This window comes from Rhinolophus sinicus, linkage group LG03, assembly GCF_036562045.2.
Source record: "Rhinolophus sinicus isolate RSC01 linkage group LG03, ASM3656204v1, whole genome shotgun sequence".
NCBI classification, from domain to species: domain Eukaryota; kingdom Metazoa; phylum Chordata; class Mammalia; order Chiroptera; family Rhinolophidae; genus Rhinolophus; species Rhinolophus sinicus.
Window position 1 is genome coordinate 149,780,716 of NC_133753.1, and position 19,022 is coordinate 149,799,737.

General features: G+C 34.5%; 1 protein-coding gene across 2 annotated transcripts in view; it reads left to right on the forward strand.

Moving 5' to 3' along the window:
* AP3B1 (adaptor related protein complex 3 subunit beta 1) overlaps nucleotides 1-19,022 on the forward strand; it is a 218,189-nt gene that overhangs the window by 172,363 nt on the left and 26,804 nt on the right. For both annotated transcript variants that reach the window (XR_012495075.1, XM_019728166.2), the window contains exons 23-24: nucleotides 14,223-14,454; nucleotides 18,911-18,995. Coding sequence is in view for 1 of the 2 variants with exons in the window: in XM_019728166.2 (XP_019583725.2) it covers nucleotides 14,223-14,454; nucleotides 18,911-18,995 (317 nt within the window). In the remaining variant the exon portion in view is untranslated. The remainder of the gene's footprint in view (nucleotides 1-14,222; nucleotides 14,455-18,910; nucleotides 18,996-19,022) is intronic.

The window sequence follows — 19,022 nt, forward strand, 5'->3', positions numbered from 1 at the left end:
CCCAACAAGTTTGAATGCCTTGTTAATTTTAAACATTCAGGGAGTAAGTAAAACAGTTTAAAGGAAACTCAGAAATTAGTGTCTGGCTTATTTTAGCTGTTTCTTCCTTAGAAAGCAATACCTTTTAACTAATTTTTAAAAGAATGAGGCACATCTGGAGAAGGTTATCAACTCACCAGTCTTATGATAAATGGGCACAGGGAATCAACGTGTATCTTTTTTAATCCCTGACCAGATTGTGCGTATTCTCCAATGCTTTTCATCAATGTGCTTTTTAAAAGGATATTTTTATAGATACGTAGCTCAATACTTATTTCAAAGCTACCAACCAAAAGGAGCCATTATATATCAAGAAGCAGTGAAATGATCTGAGCAGGTGTCATATTAAACATAAAAATCACATACATATCATGGTGAGAATGTAATTTATCAGATCTCCAAGAGTAATTTGGGTAGAATAGTGAATATAGGTTAATATCCTTCACATTCTTTGCAGATTTGCTATCAATGGATGGAGCTAGTTCTCTTGCTTCTATTAAAAGCTTTGGAGGTTATGGGGACAGTTTAAAAAAAAAAAAACCTGAATATTTTTGTTACTAAACATGAACAGAGTATCTTCTACATTCTGAATATTGTGGTAGGAGCTGCAGGAAATTAAAAAAAGTAACCCATGTTTAGAATTTCGAGCACATTTTACAGTCTTATGGAAATGGAAACCATAAATACAAGTGTATAAGAAGGTGAACAGAGTGGCAGTGAAGGTTTGTATAAGGTGTCTCAGGATTTTAGCAGAGGGAATTACTAGACTAACAAATCTTCAGAGAACAATGCTTTTATCTTGAATTATAATACTGAATCCCTTCTGTAATATGATTTACAGATGTGGAATTTCCACCAAGAAATATTTTGCCATTCTACATATGTTTCTGTCAAACCAACACAGACTGAATTGAGTTTTTCTGAGCAGCATTTGCTTGTATTTCTGGTGGTTCAGCTTTTCTCACAGAGATTTGAATGCATAAGCACCCATAGGTACACCTGCATTATTTATCCCAGGACTTATAACATTAACTTTACAGGAATGGTTGCAAAATGCTTAAGAACCTAGATTCAGAAACTCAGTATAACCTTTTAAAAAATGTTTTTTATTGTGTTTTTCTCAGAGAAAGATGGCTCTAGAAAAAAATTTAACATTTTTAAGAGTTCCTTCAGGATTATCAATCTTTTAACACCTACTTGTTCTGCCCCACCCAAACCCTCTCATATTTTTCTTGTTTCCTTCTTTTTTTTCCCCATTGAAACTTGTCTGTTTTGTGCCTCGTCCATCACCCAAGTGTCTGTGACTACTAATGAGAATCCCCTTTTGCTTGTATAGAACTGATGCAAAATGTTTCTATCTGCACATTTTATCAAAAAGACTAGTACATACTAACTATGGAGGAATAAGAGGGCATCATAGATAGTATGTCGTACATTTAGTAGGAGCCTTTTGAAGGTAGTTCATCTTTTATTTTTTTCATTGGTTCTCAGTACCTGTCTGTTAACCAAATGGGTCAAAATTGACTCAGTGTGCTCAGTAATAATGTAGAAAGAGTATTGGGGGAGGTGAATTTTTTAAAAACCAGTCCTCTAAATGAGTCTGACAAATAACTATCCAGGTTTGAGAGCCACTCAAAGTCATTAATGTCTATGCTAGTTGAAGCTTAAGTCCAATGAGGAAATACTATACAGAAAGCATAATTTTTTATTCCTTCCTGTCACAGATCAGCCATTGAAAGATGTATGCAAACATGTATGCCATTGATTCCACAGGCAGGTTTTACAACACAAGCATTCAGAAAAGTAGTTTTCAGCTAGACATCAAATTACCTTTACGTATTAGTCTCCTGTTGCTGCTATAACATTACCACAAACATGGCAGCTTATAACAATGCAAATTTATTATCTTACAGTTCTAGAGGTCAGAGGTCCAAAATGGGTCTCACTGAGCTAAAATCAAGGTGTCAGCGCAGCTGTGTTCCCTCCTGAAGGCTTAGTTCCTGCCTTTTCCAGCTTTTAGATGCTGCCCACATTTCTTGGCTCTTGGCCCCTTCCATCTTCAAAGCCACCAATGGCCAGTTGAGTTGTTCTCACACTGCGTCACTCTGACACTCTCCTGCCTAGCTCTTTAACTTACAGGATTCGTATAATTACATTGGATCGCTCAAATAATCCAGGAAAATTCCCACATCTCAAAATCTGCTCTTAATTCCCCCTTGCCATGCAATGTTACACATACATAGGTTCTGTGGGACAGGACTTCTGTACCTTTGGGAGACCATTATTCTGTGTATCACCTCAACTATAGCACCTGTGAGGAGAGGAAGATGAGTCAGATACTCACACCTCACCTATCAAATTGCAGAGGAAAGGAAGGATAGGGCCCTCAGAAAAGCCAGGGACCTAACCTATAGTTGACGTGGTATACAGAGGTCATTCTGACCCAGAGCCAGAGCCCAGCACCACACATAACCACATGCTCTTTGATCGTGAGGTTGATTGCAGCATGGTGATCACTCACTATACCTAGAATTCAGAGGGAGCCCTGATGTGGGATTATGGCCACCTGCCTAACCAAGCAGGCAGTTCTACTTTAGTCAGAACCCCTCTGACTAAAGACTTAGAGAAATTGGACCTTTTCAAATCAATCAGATTACAAATCTAATTATTTATATCTTTCTAATGCTATCTTTTTGATGCTTTTTTTAAGTCAGAATTTTTATTCAAAATATCAGTGTACATTTACCATTAGAATCAGAATTATAATAGCATTTCTCAGTGAAACATTGACTTATCGCGGTAGATTATGGAAACAAATCTCAAATGACATGAATTTTTATGTGGAGGCTTTAAAATATTTAAGTATTTACCATCAAATATAATTATAGGCATAAATAACTAACTTGTGCTGTTGAGGCAACAGAGAATTCAAAATTTATTTGTATTTTTTAAAATCATGCAAAAACTTGCAAAGAAATTATTCTCCAGGCTTAGCACTTTGTTACTTACATGATGCATAAGAATAAAGTAAAACAATAATGTGATATAAAGTGAAAGAATAATACGAAAATTAAATTATAAGAAATGTCAAAATGGAATGTGACTAACTTCATTATGGACTGTAGTAGGGTCGGGAAGAGTTGAATGGACAAATGGGGGCTTGAGCTGCGTATTGTATTATAGGTAGTATTTGATGTTTAAGCTAAGTCATTGGATTTATTATAGTAAATCGTAAGTAAATAATGATTTACTATGATTTAAGTAGATCATAGAACTTAGCCAGTGAGAGCAGTGTGCAAGATTGGCAAAACGTAAGGGATGCACTAAAATTTAAAATTAGAATATAGTGTGTTTGGAAGGCTGTACTTTTAGATTTTTTTAAAAGGTTTATTTTTTCATCAAAGTGTTGTAGATCTAGGAGTTCCTGTTCTTAAAATGAAATGACACTTTGTGAAAAGACCCAGCACAAGAAGAGATAGAAAATTATTTCCTGTCCTGTGATTGTATATCCCTGGGCATAATGCTTTTCTCTTTGGTGTCATGTGAAAGGCAAAGCTCACCTGTCTCAAAGCATACTGGCTATCAGACTATGCTTTAAACCAAATGGTTGACTTGACGTTTCCGTTCCCTGGGAGCTAAGTCTGTATGGAGAGGAACCCTAAGTGCCCATTGCTGTCTCCTAGTTGTTGGGGGGAGTCTAAATTAGAGGAATAGTGGGCAGAAATAGTCCAGTCAAGACAGTAGACTAGGAGCTAAAAGTTAGATTTTGCCATTAATTGGATGGAGAGTTAACTCAAGTAGCAGTGGATGGTAGGACTACATTCATGCCGCAGGAAATCTTGGTATGACTTAGCTGGTAGTCCTTTCCTGTTTGTGTGGTAGCGTGTTCAGTAAACTCTTAGAGAAAACAAGCAAAATGAGAAGGTGAGTGGGGGTGAGTGGGCAATATCCTGTATAGAAGTGGTACTATGTTCTTGAAGAGTTGGATTTATTTCTGGACACCGACCTTTTAAAAAGCAATACATCATTTTCCATCCAACAAATGCCTGCCATAGCCAATAATATGTTGGCATGTCCATTTTCATCTTGTCGTACAAAATAAATGAAAGCCAAGGACATTACAATTGGGAGGGAAGGAGAACTATTATTTAAAAGGCTTTTAAATGATGTCACTATATATTCTTTTAACAACATCCTCTAAAAGCCTTTGAAAAAATAGTCCCTTCCTCCTTCAGTTGTTAACAAAGACCATACTAGGGACTGCTCTTTAAAAGGCTGTTAAATGGTGATACTATATTTTTTAACATCAACATCATTTAGAAACCTTTTAGAGAACAGTCCTCTTCGTCCGCAACTAACAGAGGGGGAAAAGGACATGGGGGAAGGGATTGCTTTTTTTAAAGGCCTTTGGATGGTACTATCAATAAATACAGCAATATTGTTTTTAAAGCCCTTCTCCAGTGATGATTCGGCTTTTTGATATGTACTTTTAACCTCATGATCCTATGACATCTGACAGATTGGTGTTTTTAGCATTGACTGAAAACTCAATTTACTAATAATCCCAATAATGCCCTTTATTGAACAGTTTAAAAATCAGTTTCACAACTCAGGGAAACAGACAGGATATGTATAATTAGCCCCATTTTACAGAAGAGAAAAACAGAAGCTAAGTGAGGTTGGGATTTAGCTGAGGTCTCTCTAATGTGTGGTTGATTTGAAACTATAACCCAGGTCTCGTGACATGGATAGTCTAGTGCCACATCCAGCTGCCTCCGGTTACATTCATTACTTTTTTTTTTTAAGTGATGCTCTTCATTGTTCTTTTCAACATGTCCAAATACTAAGAATTAATTCCTTGTAACTGGTGTAAAAGTGGGATTCTGTAATTTCATTATTGAAGATAGATATGTAGATGGTAGAGGTTTTATTAACTGTAATCCTGATAAAGTAAAGAAATATAAAATATCTCAAAGCTTTGTAGTTTTCCTGTGATGTTATGGCATTCAGACTTTTCCTGAGATTCCTTTGCTTTGTGTTGTGTGCTTATGAAATTATCACTTCAAATCCACTTTCAGGTGTCTGGTTTATTAACTGATATTTTAAAGACAATACTAATCTCATTGTATTGATTTGCTTTTGAAAGTTTTTCTATTGACTAAGGATACTGATTCATAATTAAAATCATATTTAAAAAACTTTCCTCAGTTATTCATCTTTGGAAAGAAATCATAAATGCTTGTTCTTCCCACTTCCTGTTCAGTTCTCTGAAGGAGAGAAAAAAATTTCCCCAGCTTCTTGTATTACTGACCATTAAGGAACATTTTTTGTTTATTTAAAATAGAATTATAGCTTAATTGCTTTACAGAAATGATGCTTAAAAATATTGAATCCTGTCTTCTGCCACTGTTTTTTCACTTATGCTAATAAATGTCTTTAATAATAATGAAAGGAAAGTACTTTCATCAACAGAATACTTTCATATGCAGTATCTTACTGAATCCATGTAAACAATCCTATGAATTACCCTTTATTTTACAAATTCAGGTTCAAGAGAATTAAATGATTTTCTTTTCATCAAATAACTTGAATTCCTCTAACTTAAAATTTAGTGTTTTCTTTCATACTACTGCCAACCCTAACTCTGTATGACAAGAAGGATGTCATAGCCTTTCTTGCTTCTGAAGAAAAATGTTCCGTGTGTCAAAAATACATACAGCCTGAGAAATACATGGGCCCTTGCCGAAGTACAAGCACCTAGAAAAATTCATACTCGGGTGACTTTAATGAAAAGAAAACTGGGTCATCAGAAGGCTTTGTTACCACAGACATGGATTCCAAAGACTCTAATGTTGCTGTGTGGTAAATCACGTTCTCCCCATCCCTTCCCTGTCACTGAAGAATTTAAAATACTATACACAAATCAGAAATTGTGTGTGTATACACACGCATGTGCATATGTGTGTGTGTATTCTTAAGGTCTCAAAGGACCCATTTCCCCATCGTCGTCCTATGTCAGGAATTCCTCAACAACTATGGTACCTCTGACTGGCATCTATGATGTAAAATGATCCTCTTCCTCTCTATCAGATTCAAGGAAAGCATCCCTATAGGAACCTGATGTTTAAAATTAAAGTAGCTGTAATAAAACTGCCTTTCCAATTTGTACGTAAACTAAGACCTACTTCTTCTCCTTCCTCTAGGACTTCATCTAGATGAGATCCATATCCCTCCGTCCCTGAACTTAACATTTCCTTTAAATGCAAACAGCATGGGCAGTTGTTAGGTACAGTGGTCCCATCTGTGAACTGTGTTGAAGAGCTACCAATTCCCTCCCTCACGTACTTTTTTAAAGTACTGTTACCATAGCATAGGTTTTCTCAGACTCTCCATTTGGATCTTGCTGTCCTATAGGAAATGTTCGCAGCATGACCTGACTCACAATGCTCTATAATTCTGTCTTTGACAAAATCATTGTTACCAACAAGATTGTTTATATGAAGCTCCCAAATGTTGTTTATAGGCCATTCCCTTTTCATCGTCATATCTATTTTTGTTACAAGGCCCGTTCCATTTTGCTATACTCTTTCCCTTTTTGTCATTCTCATCTTGGGATATCTTAATCAGTCACCCACATTCAGTGACTATCTTGTCATCTCACATGTAATCTCTCCAGCCTACCGTCATCCTGGGAGAAACTCTGAAATGTTATCTTACTCCCTTGTACCTATCACATTTTCTTTTTATGTTTTTCCTAGGTTGACACTAACGCTGAAACATAGGTGGTACTTTCACCATTTCACAGATGTGAAAATTGAGGTCCCTAGTGTCTGAGTAACTTTTCTAGTGTCAGGATCAGTAACCAGAGCCAGAGTTTCAGCGCAAATCTGCCTGGCTTCAAAGCCCAGCACGTTTTTGCAGGCGTCTGTGGTACAGATTGAGGCATGAGGAATCTACAGACAGGAGACCAAATTGAGTGGGCAAGCAGAAGTAAGAGGAGAACAAAAGATTGGGAGGGACACCAAATGGTTAATTATGGTTAATTAAACCTGAAGGGGATTTTACTTATATTGCCATACGGTTTGAAATCATTTTCAATAAACATGCACCACTTTTACAATTTGAAAGAAAAAACTTTATAAACATTTTCAGTGTCAAGGACGACCTGCACTAAGCTGGTGGTAGGTGGTAGAAAAGAAGTAAATAATTACAGGAGACACCGAACTTGTCAACTAATTGTTGGAGGAAAATGAGGATGTCAATGATTTTGCCACGATTCTGAACTTGGTTACAATGGAAGAGGTCACCAACATTTTCGTTTTCATGTCATTTATAATTGTTAGTGGGAAAGCATTAGAACTACTAACATCAAATGATTATCAATCATATCTATCAAATAACACAATTGTTTTATGCTTATGTAAATGTTCTGGTTCTAATGAAATTTGTTGTAAATAATTATTGGAACCTTTCTCGGAAACACTTTGAAAACCAGACTCAGTTTTGTTTTTATTAGCACCCTTAAGCCAAAAGTCAGAAAAAAATACATAAAAAAGAATAGTAGAATATATCTAAGAATAGTATAACATATCTGTATCCGTGGTTCTGGAAATATTTCTTCATGGAAGTGGGAAATAAAAATATATCTGCATTATTCTAGATTTCAGATTTATAAGAAGCATTAAATATATTGACGGCGAAGCTTACAGAGTTATATTTCAGATTGGGAAAAAATAGAATATTATGATAAAGTAATTTCCTCCTCATCTCAACACCAGTATAAATAGAATACATCCCATACCAAGGGGTCAGCAAATTTTGTTAAGGGCCAGACAGTAAATATTTTCAGCTTTGCAGGCCGCAGCCATTCAGATTTGCCATTGTAGTACCAAGGCAGCCATAGATAATATATGAATGAATCAGTGTAGCTGTGTTCCAATAAAACTTTATTTGTGGACATTGAAATTTGAATTTCATATCATTTTAGTGTCACAAAAATGTTACTTTTTCTTTTGATTTTTTTCCCAACCATTTAAAAATGTAAACACCATTCTTAGCCCAGAGGCTTTATAGACACAGGTAGTGGATGAGGTCCACAGGTGTACTTTGCTGGCACCTGCTTAACACCATGCATGAAGTAAGATACTTATTAAATGTTTGTTGCTAATGTATTCAGATCTTTCTGCAAATATATTTTTATAATATATAATTACCAAGAGGTGAAAAAGTGTCGCATTTCTCATAATATATACTGATTACTAAAATACGAAGAATCAGCACAATTGCTCTCTAGAATACCTAAATTTACTTATATAAGGAAGAAGTTATCTTTAGGATTATAAACCATTTATTTAAAGTAATACTTGATGGAACATTGAAATATACTTCTTTCAGTCTATGTGTATAGTTATAGCTAAGAATTAAGCATATTTGCTCTTTGCTTGTTTTAATCCACACTAAGTACTAGGCTCAATACTGTGGAGTAAAGGTGAAAACAAAACAAAAAAAACCTCTCCAGTTTACTGGGTAAATAAGGCAATACTGTAGCTTTCTGTATTACAACTCTATCAGTTGAGACATATATTGGTTTAAAAATTAACTAATTTTAAAGAAACTCTATCTCTGTTTACAACTATTTTCTTATCATTTTTATAAACTATATATCTAAACAGATATGCTGTAAAATAAGCCAAACAAAACTAGATACAAAGAGAGCATTTTATATACTGCAGTTCTTTATATTTTTGAAGCCTCAAAACAGAATAGATTGATAATACTTTAAAATGATTAAGTGACTAACTGTGGATTAAAGCATAAAAGGCTGGAAAACATTGTTTTCATAAAGCTTTACATGGAAATGTCATCTTTGAAATAGTAATGCAGATGTTGAACAAGGTTTATTCTTAGGCACCTACTTGATATTCCATGTTTTATTTTTCAATTCTCATTTAAATTTTATAATTCAATCATTTTGAACAGCTATCTTCAAAAGAAGTTTTACAACTTTAATCTTAATAATCTCAAAAAAGCAGACATGCTATGTCATAAAATAACTATTAGTGACTAGTTTGTATCCTATAAATCTAACTTGAGTTGATAATATGGTCCATTACCAGCTAACTGCACAGAGTATTTTTCATTTTACACTCTTCAGTTACTTTTTAGTGAAGTGTTAAAAAATATGAAGCTTTTCTCCTCTAAAATTGCACGCTGTCTGTCTGTTATTAGGGCGATAACAGCTCTTATAAATGTTTCAGTAAGCGCTAAGTAGACAGTTATGTGCACTCTCATTCCACGCTTATTTGCTTACTGTAATAAACTGATAAAATATGTGTGGTTTGTCTCTGTGTATCTACAGGCATCATGAGTCACATAGATTTCCTTTAGAAATAATGTTGTGTCTGCAGAATTGATTGGTTATTTTCATAAACCATCGAAAGGTACACAAACGACTTTTATTATTTAAACATATGCTGTGTAAAGATTTGTAGAGGATTATCTCATTGTTACTTGATGCTTTTTGTTCTGTTAACTCCAGAACGAGGCTTTTTATTTTGGAGTTATTACAGTTACTGAACTAATTACCTCCTCAAGAGTCAGAGAGAGGATAGCCCATATCATTTGTTTATAATGCAGCTAGATTTTTAATTCTTTGAACAGTAGTGTTAAATACTTAAAAGGGATGTTCTCAAATATTGTCTTTCTTACTGTCCCATTTATGCAGGTTTTAATATTTAATGCTGATACCTAAAACTGGATATTTTAAAAATTTGTGTTTATATCATAGAAGTCCTTCTAGTTAATGTTTTTATTTGTGTGTGTCTTCAAGAAATATGGTATTTTTTCATTTGCATACAATTACATATAATAGAAAATTTGTAGTCAAGTCATATCCTAAAACCAACAAATGTTAATATTGATAATCTCCACTTATCACCACAATGTGCTCCTTAAGACTGTAATATTTTTAGGAACAGTGTTATAATTGAGCACTCAGCATCTAATATAGTTATGACCAACACTAGAGGTATATTATCTATAAATCTCTATAATCATTTAAAATAGTAAAATTGTGCTTTGAGTTCTGAAAGTGGATAAAATTATGTTTTATACATTGAACATAAAAATGGAGAATAAATGGGGAGACAGAAAATACACATAATAAATAAGAAAACTTACATATTATATATGTTTGTATATGTATATATGCATATATATATATATATATATATATATATATATATATATATATATATATATATACACACACACACACACATAGTGTTAGTGAAGGTATTAGTGGCTATGGAAACAGAAAAAGGAAGAGATGCAAATGGGTTAAGCCTTATCGAAAAGGTAACATTTGAGCAAAGATATATCAAAACTGGAGTATCTGGAATATCTGCAGAAAGTACACACAAGAAAGAGGGAACCAGTGCCAAGGGCCTGTGGTAGAAGCACTACTGGTGTGTGCAAAGAACAGCAAGGAAGTGAGGGTGGCTGGAGTGGAGTCAGTCATGGGTTTAAGCGTAATAGGAAATGAAGTTAAAGAAACACAGGGGGCCAGGCCATATGGGGCCTTACAGGCCTTTATAAGAATTTTTGGCTTTTACTTTCAGTGAAATTGGGAGCCATTGGAAGGTTTTGAACAGAGGGAAGATATAATACAACTTTGTCTCTGTACACAGTCCTTCATACAGTGGTTTGTACAACTTAATAAATGTTAGTTGGAAGTGAATTAATAAATTAAGGATTAGTACTTTGTATTTGAAATAGTGTTGCTCTTATTGGACAGGGAGCCCAAGAATACCTGATTCTTGGACAAGACCAACATTCCAAGATGCCCATGGGAGACATTGGATCAGAACAAAGAAAGGCAAAGTGGTACTTTATTATGAACACAGGCTTTGCTCTCTAACCCCAGTGTGGACCGCCTGTGAGCTAGGATAGTCACATCAAGGGCTCCTCTTTCTTATAGATGGTAGGTCTAAGTAACCTGGAACCAAAGCGAGCTCGTAGGTTGAACCATATGAACCGCTAATTCAACTAATTGTTCTGACCTACAGAATTGATAGATCTATATGGTTCAACCTAATCAGAAGCTATGCCTGAGTCTCTGACCTCACCATTCCATATCTACCAGGGCTTTAAGAAAAAGGAGCATGAGAGCACATTCTCCCATTGTAAGTTTATTCCCTGCTCCCCCAGTTAGTGTCCTGAAATGTGACTAATCCAGATCAGTAGTTGGGTGGGGGAATTAAACTACAGAAACCCAATTTGAACTAGCTTAAGTAAAACAGGGAAATTACAGGAAGGAATGTTCGAGTACGTATTTCACAGAAAACCAAACTTGAAGAAGAGTAGGATTTTGTCAGCTTCCAAGAACCATCCATATACAAACCAAATATACCAGCAGGTCTCTTTCTTTCATCTGTGCTTTTCTTTGAAATTTGCTTTATGTTTGGCTGAACAATATGTCAGGAATATGGCCACCGACATTAGAGTTTCAAATCTCAGAATTTTAGCCACTTGAGAGAGATTGGTTCAACTTCCCAGATCCCAAATCTGTAAATCCCAGGAAAGGAACTCCTTGGGCCATGTGTCCATTTCTGAACAAGTTAACTGGGGCCAGGTCCTGAAGTGGCATGAGAAGGTGCCAGCTTCATCAAGAGCTGAATGTGGTAGGATTCCTAGAAGATGGTAGGGTGTGTTGAGCAGACAGTCCCATACATAACCATTACAGGGTAAAACACTGGGGACAAAGCTCCCTCAAAAGACCCAACCCTTGTCTGAACCAGATGAAAGCAATCCTGAAACATTTTGAATTCTTATTCTTCTGTGTCATAAAACTCATTTGTATATAACATCTTTTTAACTATTATAATAAAAATGCAGAATTTTGAGACAAGGTAGAAAAACATATTTGGACCATATGACCCACAGTTAGATTGAGAAAGAGAATTAATAAATCAGCTAAGACATGTTGATGCCTTCTAAGCACCTTTTGTGATATTTGGATTGCTGGCTGCTGGTAAACCCAACCCCTGCTTCTGTCCTGCTTTTCTTACTCTACACTTTCTTTCTCTCTAACTTTCAACTTTACTTCCTCATATTATATGCGGCCCTAGCTTTTATGAGTTTTCATAGAGGTAAAACTGGCTACATCAACAAGGATTTAATGAAAACTGTATCTCTTGAACAATGAAGAAAAACCTAAGATGCGATTACTCTCGCCAGTATGCTTATCATCTAATTAAAGGAATACATATAAGATACAGAGACATATAATTATCCATTTCAGGGCTTGTGTTTAAAATTGTTTGTCAGCCTCAGCGACATGGGACTTTATGGAAAAGGTTTTGCTGTGTAAATCTGTACATGTAATATGTATCTGTGCTTACATAAACTCTCACACACGTTCTGTGTCTGTTTGCTTATCTTTATGATGCCCGCTGTATCTTTGAATGAATGCTCATTGCTAAGGATTGCTGTCTTGGGTTATGCTAATAAACCCCCAGGATTTGTAAAGGAAGTAGAACTTAGTGTGAGCATTGAAACAGAAGAGTTTGGAAAATTATTTTTATACAAGGAAAACAACCTAAGTTTAGAAGTGAAAGTGCTTTGAAAGCTTAACATGCTAAACTGTTGTTACCATCATCAAAAGGCCAAAGTAGGATGCATAGACCAGTTGCTCCATTACTTTATATAGACAAAATTTAAAATTTACCCAGCTATTTATTATATTTTACAAATAAATTCTTACATACACTTTAAGATGATAATTTTAAATTGCCTACCCTTATAAGTTGAGCTTTTGGAGAAGGAATACTATACTTTAATGATGCTTAGAAGATACTGTTTATCATTTTGTATATATGATGTTTAACTCTTGGATTTTTGTTGATGAATTTAAATTGTTAATAAGTGTTTAATGTCATGTATCAGTGTCATAGTGAACATGTTGAATAGATTAGTATGTGCTCTCACAATTATAATAGAAAACCTAGTTTGGGAGAGCACAATGTTAAGGGAAAGTATCTTGATTATGTCTATTTGATTACAAATTGATTAGAAAAGCCTTGCCCATAATCAGGTCAAGCCACATGCAATGCTTTTAGAGGAGAGATAGCTACCACATGATTTTAGAATGCACTGTGTTTCTTCATTTAATATGCTGCCTCTGATTCTACTCGAGATTGAGGGGAGAATTTTACTAAAAGAGTCTGAAGTTCAATGGAAGGAAAAGCACATGATTAGCCAAGAAAATACTGGCTGGGAGGCAGGGGGATGGAATGAGGACTGTTTTGCTTTGCCAAATAATTGAATCATATTGTAGGCCTATAAGAAATAAAACAGTGTGGTACTAGATTAACAACCCAATCAATGCCCAAAAGTGTCTCCATGTACATAAATAATTAGAATGTTTGCATTTACAGAGTATTGAGGAAAGGCTAACATTAAATCACGCACAGAGTACTAGTTAAGTACTTAGAGAAGAATAAATATGGAGTCAATATAACTAAATTAGTTCCGCATGAATTAAAAAATTGGAACCATGATAGCTCTAGAAAAAAATGTAAGTGAATTGTTACCTGATCTCAAAGGAGGGACGATCTTTTTAATCATTAAAGCAAAGGAATAAACAACCTTAGAAGAGATCATATCTGCAGTTTACCGTGAAAGAAACTCAAGGTGAAAGAAGTCAGGGGGTCACAATTGGAAATGAAGGTACCAGATGTTCATTATTGGCAGATGGAACTATCTTATCGTTCAAAAGCCCAAGAAAATCAACTGACAAATTATTAAAACTAATAAGAAAATCAGCAAGATGTCCAAATATAGTGTACATAGGAAAAAAGCGAACAAAGTTTATAGACTTTTAAAAAGTGCATATATATAACAGATTATTCTCTTATTAGATATATGTTTCTTCAAAATATTTTCATATGTGCCTGCAGAGTACAGAAAAGTTTTTATACTGTTTTGAAGGCATTTACTTTACATTTTTATATAATTTCGAACTTAATATCTGTGTGTCGTGTCCTGTTAATATTGGTTATTGTGGTTTTTGTGATACTTGAGGGAAAACAGGAGTTAAATGTCATAAACTTCTGCATATTTTCTAAGAGAATTAATAACTATGTTCACTAATTCAATTTTTTCTTTTTACCAATGTGCTATAGGTCAATACTCCTCTCTTTGTACCAATGAAATCTCATGTGCTGCTTCATCGAATGAGTGGAAAAGGACTAGCTGCCCATTATTTCTTTCCAAGACAGTCTTGCGTTTTTGGTGATAAGATGGTCTCTATACAAATAACACTGAATAATACTACTGATCGAAAGATGGAAAATATCCATATAAAGGAAAAAAAACTTCCTACAGACATGCAAATGCACGTTTTTAATCCAATAGGTAAATATTCTCATTTAAAACTTTAACTGTATTTGATAATTTAATGTGTTCATTTTAAAGGTAAAAGCGAATATATATAATTTTATTGACAAATTAGCACACTGTTTGTTTTCCCTTTTTAAAGCAAATGTATCATACAAGATAAAAACGTTTCTTTGCCCGCTGTGACTCGGATTCCAGCAAGGCTGATACCGTTACTGATGGAAGGATGGGTTTGAAGAATCAGAGTTGCCTCCTATTTTACCTGTCTGTCTCACCTTTCCCCTACTGCTCTTTCTGGTCATTGTCATTCCCTGAATGATATTAGTCTGCCTTTTTGAATATAGTACCTCCCCTATCTCCCCTTCCCCGTTTCCTTTCACACTCCACAAATTGAAAAGTGAGGGGAGCGAAGACTGAAACGATGTATACTATTCTGCTTGTCCTCCTTTCCACACATGCAGTATAGAATAGCTCATCGTATATTACTGGTATTTATAATGTGGTTTTTAAAAATATTTTTAATTTGTTGCCACCATTTAAAATCAAGATGTTTTTACTTAAAAAAAACACACACACCAGTCTCCCTTTCCTCAGAATAAAACACAAGATACGGCAGTGCTGGGTCTTTATTCCTACCTTCAGTGCAACCAGCTGAGGCTGAGCGGGCTGCCCCTAGATGGAGCTTGTGCTTTCCAGGTTACCTCCGTGCCCGTTACATGACAGTGTCTCACCAAGCTGTCATCCCTTTCCGTTCCTTAAGTATTGTACCAAAGGTACACCTTCTAAAAATTAAGTGTAAGAATTGTATGTTTTACATTTGAGTTTAAAATAGCATAATAAGTAGAATATCTGTCTCTGTTCTTTCTGTTTTGTGTAAGTGGAGGCAGCCTTCAAGTTTTGTTGGGAGAAACATCAGGCAAAATCTCAATTAAAAGTGCTACAAGGTTTCTGTCCTTGAGTCCTTTAAATGTTACCATCAGAAAGCTCCAGGTAGTTCCTTTTTACAGTACGATAGATGAGCAAAGCCTTTTGACCAGCACTGTGCCTTCGTACTCATTATTTCACAAAACTATTCTATTTTTCTTCATCTTCACTTGAGCTCTTTGACATTGTTGTATTCTCTCATTTTCATGTAAGGAAGTCATTTCAGTAAAGAAAGTCATTCTTTGTGTGATATTTTTACACAAAGGAACAATTTCTAATAGATGGAATATGGTACATTTTTTGTAAGTAACCAAAGTAAAGAAAAATAAAGTAAGGTGATTTCAGAACCTGCTTAATACCTTGTTTAAAAAAATAATAGGGTGGCGGTTAGTTCAGTTGGTTAGAGCACAGTGCTCTTAACAACATGGTTGCTGGTTCGGACCCCACCTGGGCCACTGTGAGCTGCGCCCTCCACAACTAGATTGAAACAACTGCTTGACTTGGAGCTGATGGGTCCTGGAAAAACATACTTAAAATAAATAAAAGTTTTTAAAAATAATAATTTGGTAATTAAGGCACCATTTAAAGAATACCAAGTGTCCTGATTTTTAATTATTCTGTGAAGTTAACATATTGCTAAGGAATTACAGAATATCCCATTTGTGTATGTTTTTGATTGCTTAAAATCCAGCCATTTTTAACTAGTTAAAAAATTAAGATGTGTCAAGCAGCTGATACATGAATTGTCTGAAGGTTGAAAATGTTATCCAAAGGTTAGAACAGAACAGTATTAACATTTCTTTGAGCTGTCATGAGTTGATGAGTTGACCTTTATTAGCCTATGTAGAAGAGAAGAAACAAATACAATAAATTTCATAGTATGGTGCTAGCACAGAAATAAAATATGATTGTATATATACCATTGCCTCAGTACTCATAGAAGGATTTTCTATTCTTGGGCATTTTGTTGACATTTATTAAATACTTTCATTTTGTTGACATTTATTAAATACTTTCAAGATACAGAATTCTTTCCCATGCAGTAAATATTTGTATGTAACACCTCCTAGCCTCTTTTATCAATAGATTGCAGTAGAGTTACAGACTATGGTGTATCTTACTTAGTCCTTCCAAAACTTAAGACTGCATGTTTTTGTAAAATAAGGAGGTAAGATAATTGTTTCATAAGCACATACACATATGTTAAGGAGTCCAGCAGCTTTCTCATTTGTCACCAGTTTATTTTCTTTTTGTCTATAATATGTGATGACTTTTGTCTGGATTTTGCCCTGCCTTTAGTGTGAAACTGGATTCCTTACAAGAATATTAGGAATAACGTGACATTTTCTCTAAAATGACCAAGTATATAAAGATTTAATACACACACACACACACACACACACACACAGAATTAGCCTTACGCTCTCTGTACTGTATTCAGTGACTTTATGTTAACAGTTGACAAGTTTGAGTTCAACTAAGATTTCACTGGTTGTTGTATGACCATTACATCAAAGTAGATGGCATCCTGTGTGATTTCCTTTTTCATTAGTAATTGTGTGGTATAATAGAGCCAGTGTTTTTCAGCCACTTATGTATAACCCTCTCATGTATATAGCAGTGATCCAGAGCAGTAGCCAAATATAAACACCTGATTGAGTGTACTTTCCCAATGTAGTAGGCTTCAAAGATAATAAAAATCCATTATATGACTAATTTTATGCTGATCACTTTGCTCTTGAAGCATTCATATAATAAAATATGCCATTGATCATACGCTGTTCTCTAGAAGAGGCAGGGCACTAAGCTCACATTTAATTATCTTAAGACTGAAGATGATACCAAACTATGTCAAAGAATGCTATCAAGAGTTAATCATGAGAACTGTCACTTTGTCAAATGAAATACAAGGGTACATGATGTAGAGAGATCTAAATCGTGAATGCCATCATGTTATGGAGATGACAGCATTTACGACCAGTGTGGCATTTGGCTACAAACAAAACCAAATCCCAATATATTTATGGCACAGAAGAAAGCATTCACTAAAGAAATAGCCTTGAGCAGTGTAACTGACAGAGCTATGAACTGATAAGGTATAGCTTAAAAAGTATGCAAAAAATATCATCATACTTTTTTGTTTGACTCACAGAGTAATTATTTACATTAAAGACTGTTTGCCAAAGATTTAGGCAGCAAGTCTTCTGGCAATTGCGTAGCATCCTGGTAAATGTTAGGTTTATAAACAAATGAAATACAAACTGGAAAAATCACCTTACATACCACTAAGCAAACCAGTAACATTTAATCAGCATCAAACAAGTACCCTCTTATAATGCCCAATCTTCATTGAGCCCATAAGACATAAACATACTTCTTGATATATTAAGCTTACTGATATATTCTTTTGTACCATCTGTATCATCATCTCTGTCATGGTTAGTATTAAATGGCAAATCATACTCCCAAAAAGCCCTAGGCTAGTCGCAGCCTACTGGATTAGAGTGTTTGCTAACATAAACCACATCTAATAAGATATATAAAGAGCAAAGCTAAATATAAAGCTACTGCACAGTATGACCACAGTCACACTGAAGATTTTTAGCAAAGTGTAAATCAAATGTGGATGGTTTCTATTTAAATAATATAATATATACATTTAAATAATATAATATATTTCTATTTATGCAACATACATACGTATTTATACTAAATAGGTATATGTTTACGATCCCCTATTATTCTAATGTACAGCCAAACTTAGGACTCACAAACAGAATAAAATTTTGTTATTGTTTGTCTTAAGTTTTATCATTGTCAACTGAAAAACACCAGTGTTATATGTATATTGGTAGTTATTTCCCATACTTGGTTAGTTGATGAAGCTTTAGAAATTTCAAATCTATAAAATAATCATTTTATTATTTGTTTTTTCAAGATAATCTAATCTGTTACTAAAATTTTCTCTCAGTAATTCTTTGAGTAATACAATTAGACTTATCGTTTTGGTTTCTATAAGATCAGTAGTCTTGGTTAATTTCTGAATACAACAAATTTATTTCTTCCAGCTTTGCTTTAATTCACATTTTTAAATTTTGGATTTTTTTTCAGTGGAAATTTGTGTAAAATTTACTTTTTATATCTAGATAAATATTTCATAGTTTTAAGTACATGATTTCTTAAAAGCACCCAGAGTTCATTACAGTTGTTCCACACAGGATTAAATTTGTTTCCTCTCACCTTCAGTGCCTATAAAGACAATATTGTAAAACGTTAAATTCTCAGGATGAGATACATTTCTGAAACAAATAGATAATGTGTTCATTGAAATATGTGCAGAGTTAAGTTGTGAAAAAGAAAGCTTTCAAGCAGAATAGTGAAATTACATTATAATTTGCTTTAATATTCTTAGTTTGAAAGTGTTCTTATAAGCTATCATTAAATTTGACTATTTTAACCAAACTACAAACATTACATAAGTGTTCAGTGTTTAGTTTGCCCCTTTTTCACATCCTCCGTGTATTCATGTCTAAATTATCTAATTTCCTAGAATCTCTTGAGCCTGAGGGATCCATTACTGTTTCAATGGGTATTGACTTTTGTGATTCCATTCAGACTGCCAGTTTCCAGTTGTGGTAAGTTCAGTTGTTTTTCTATATTTT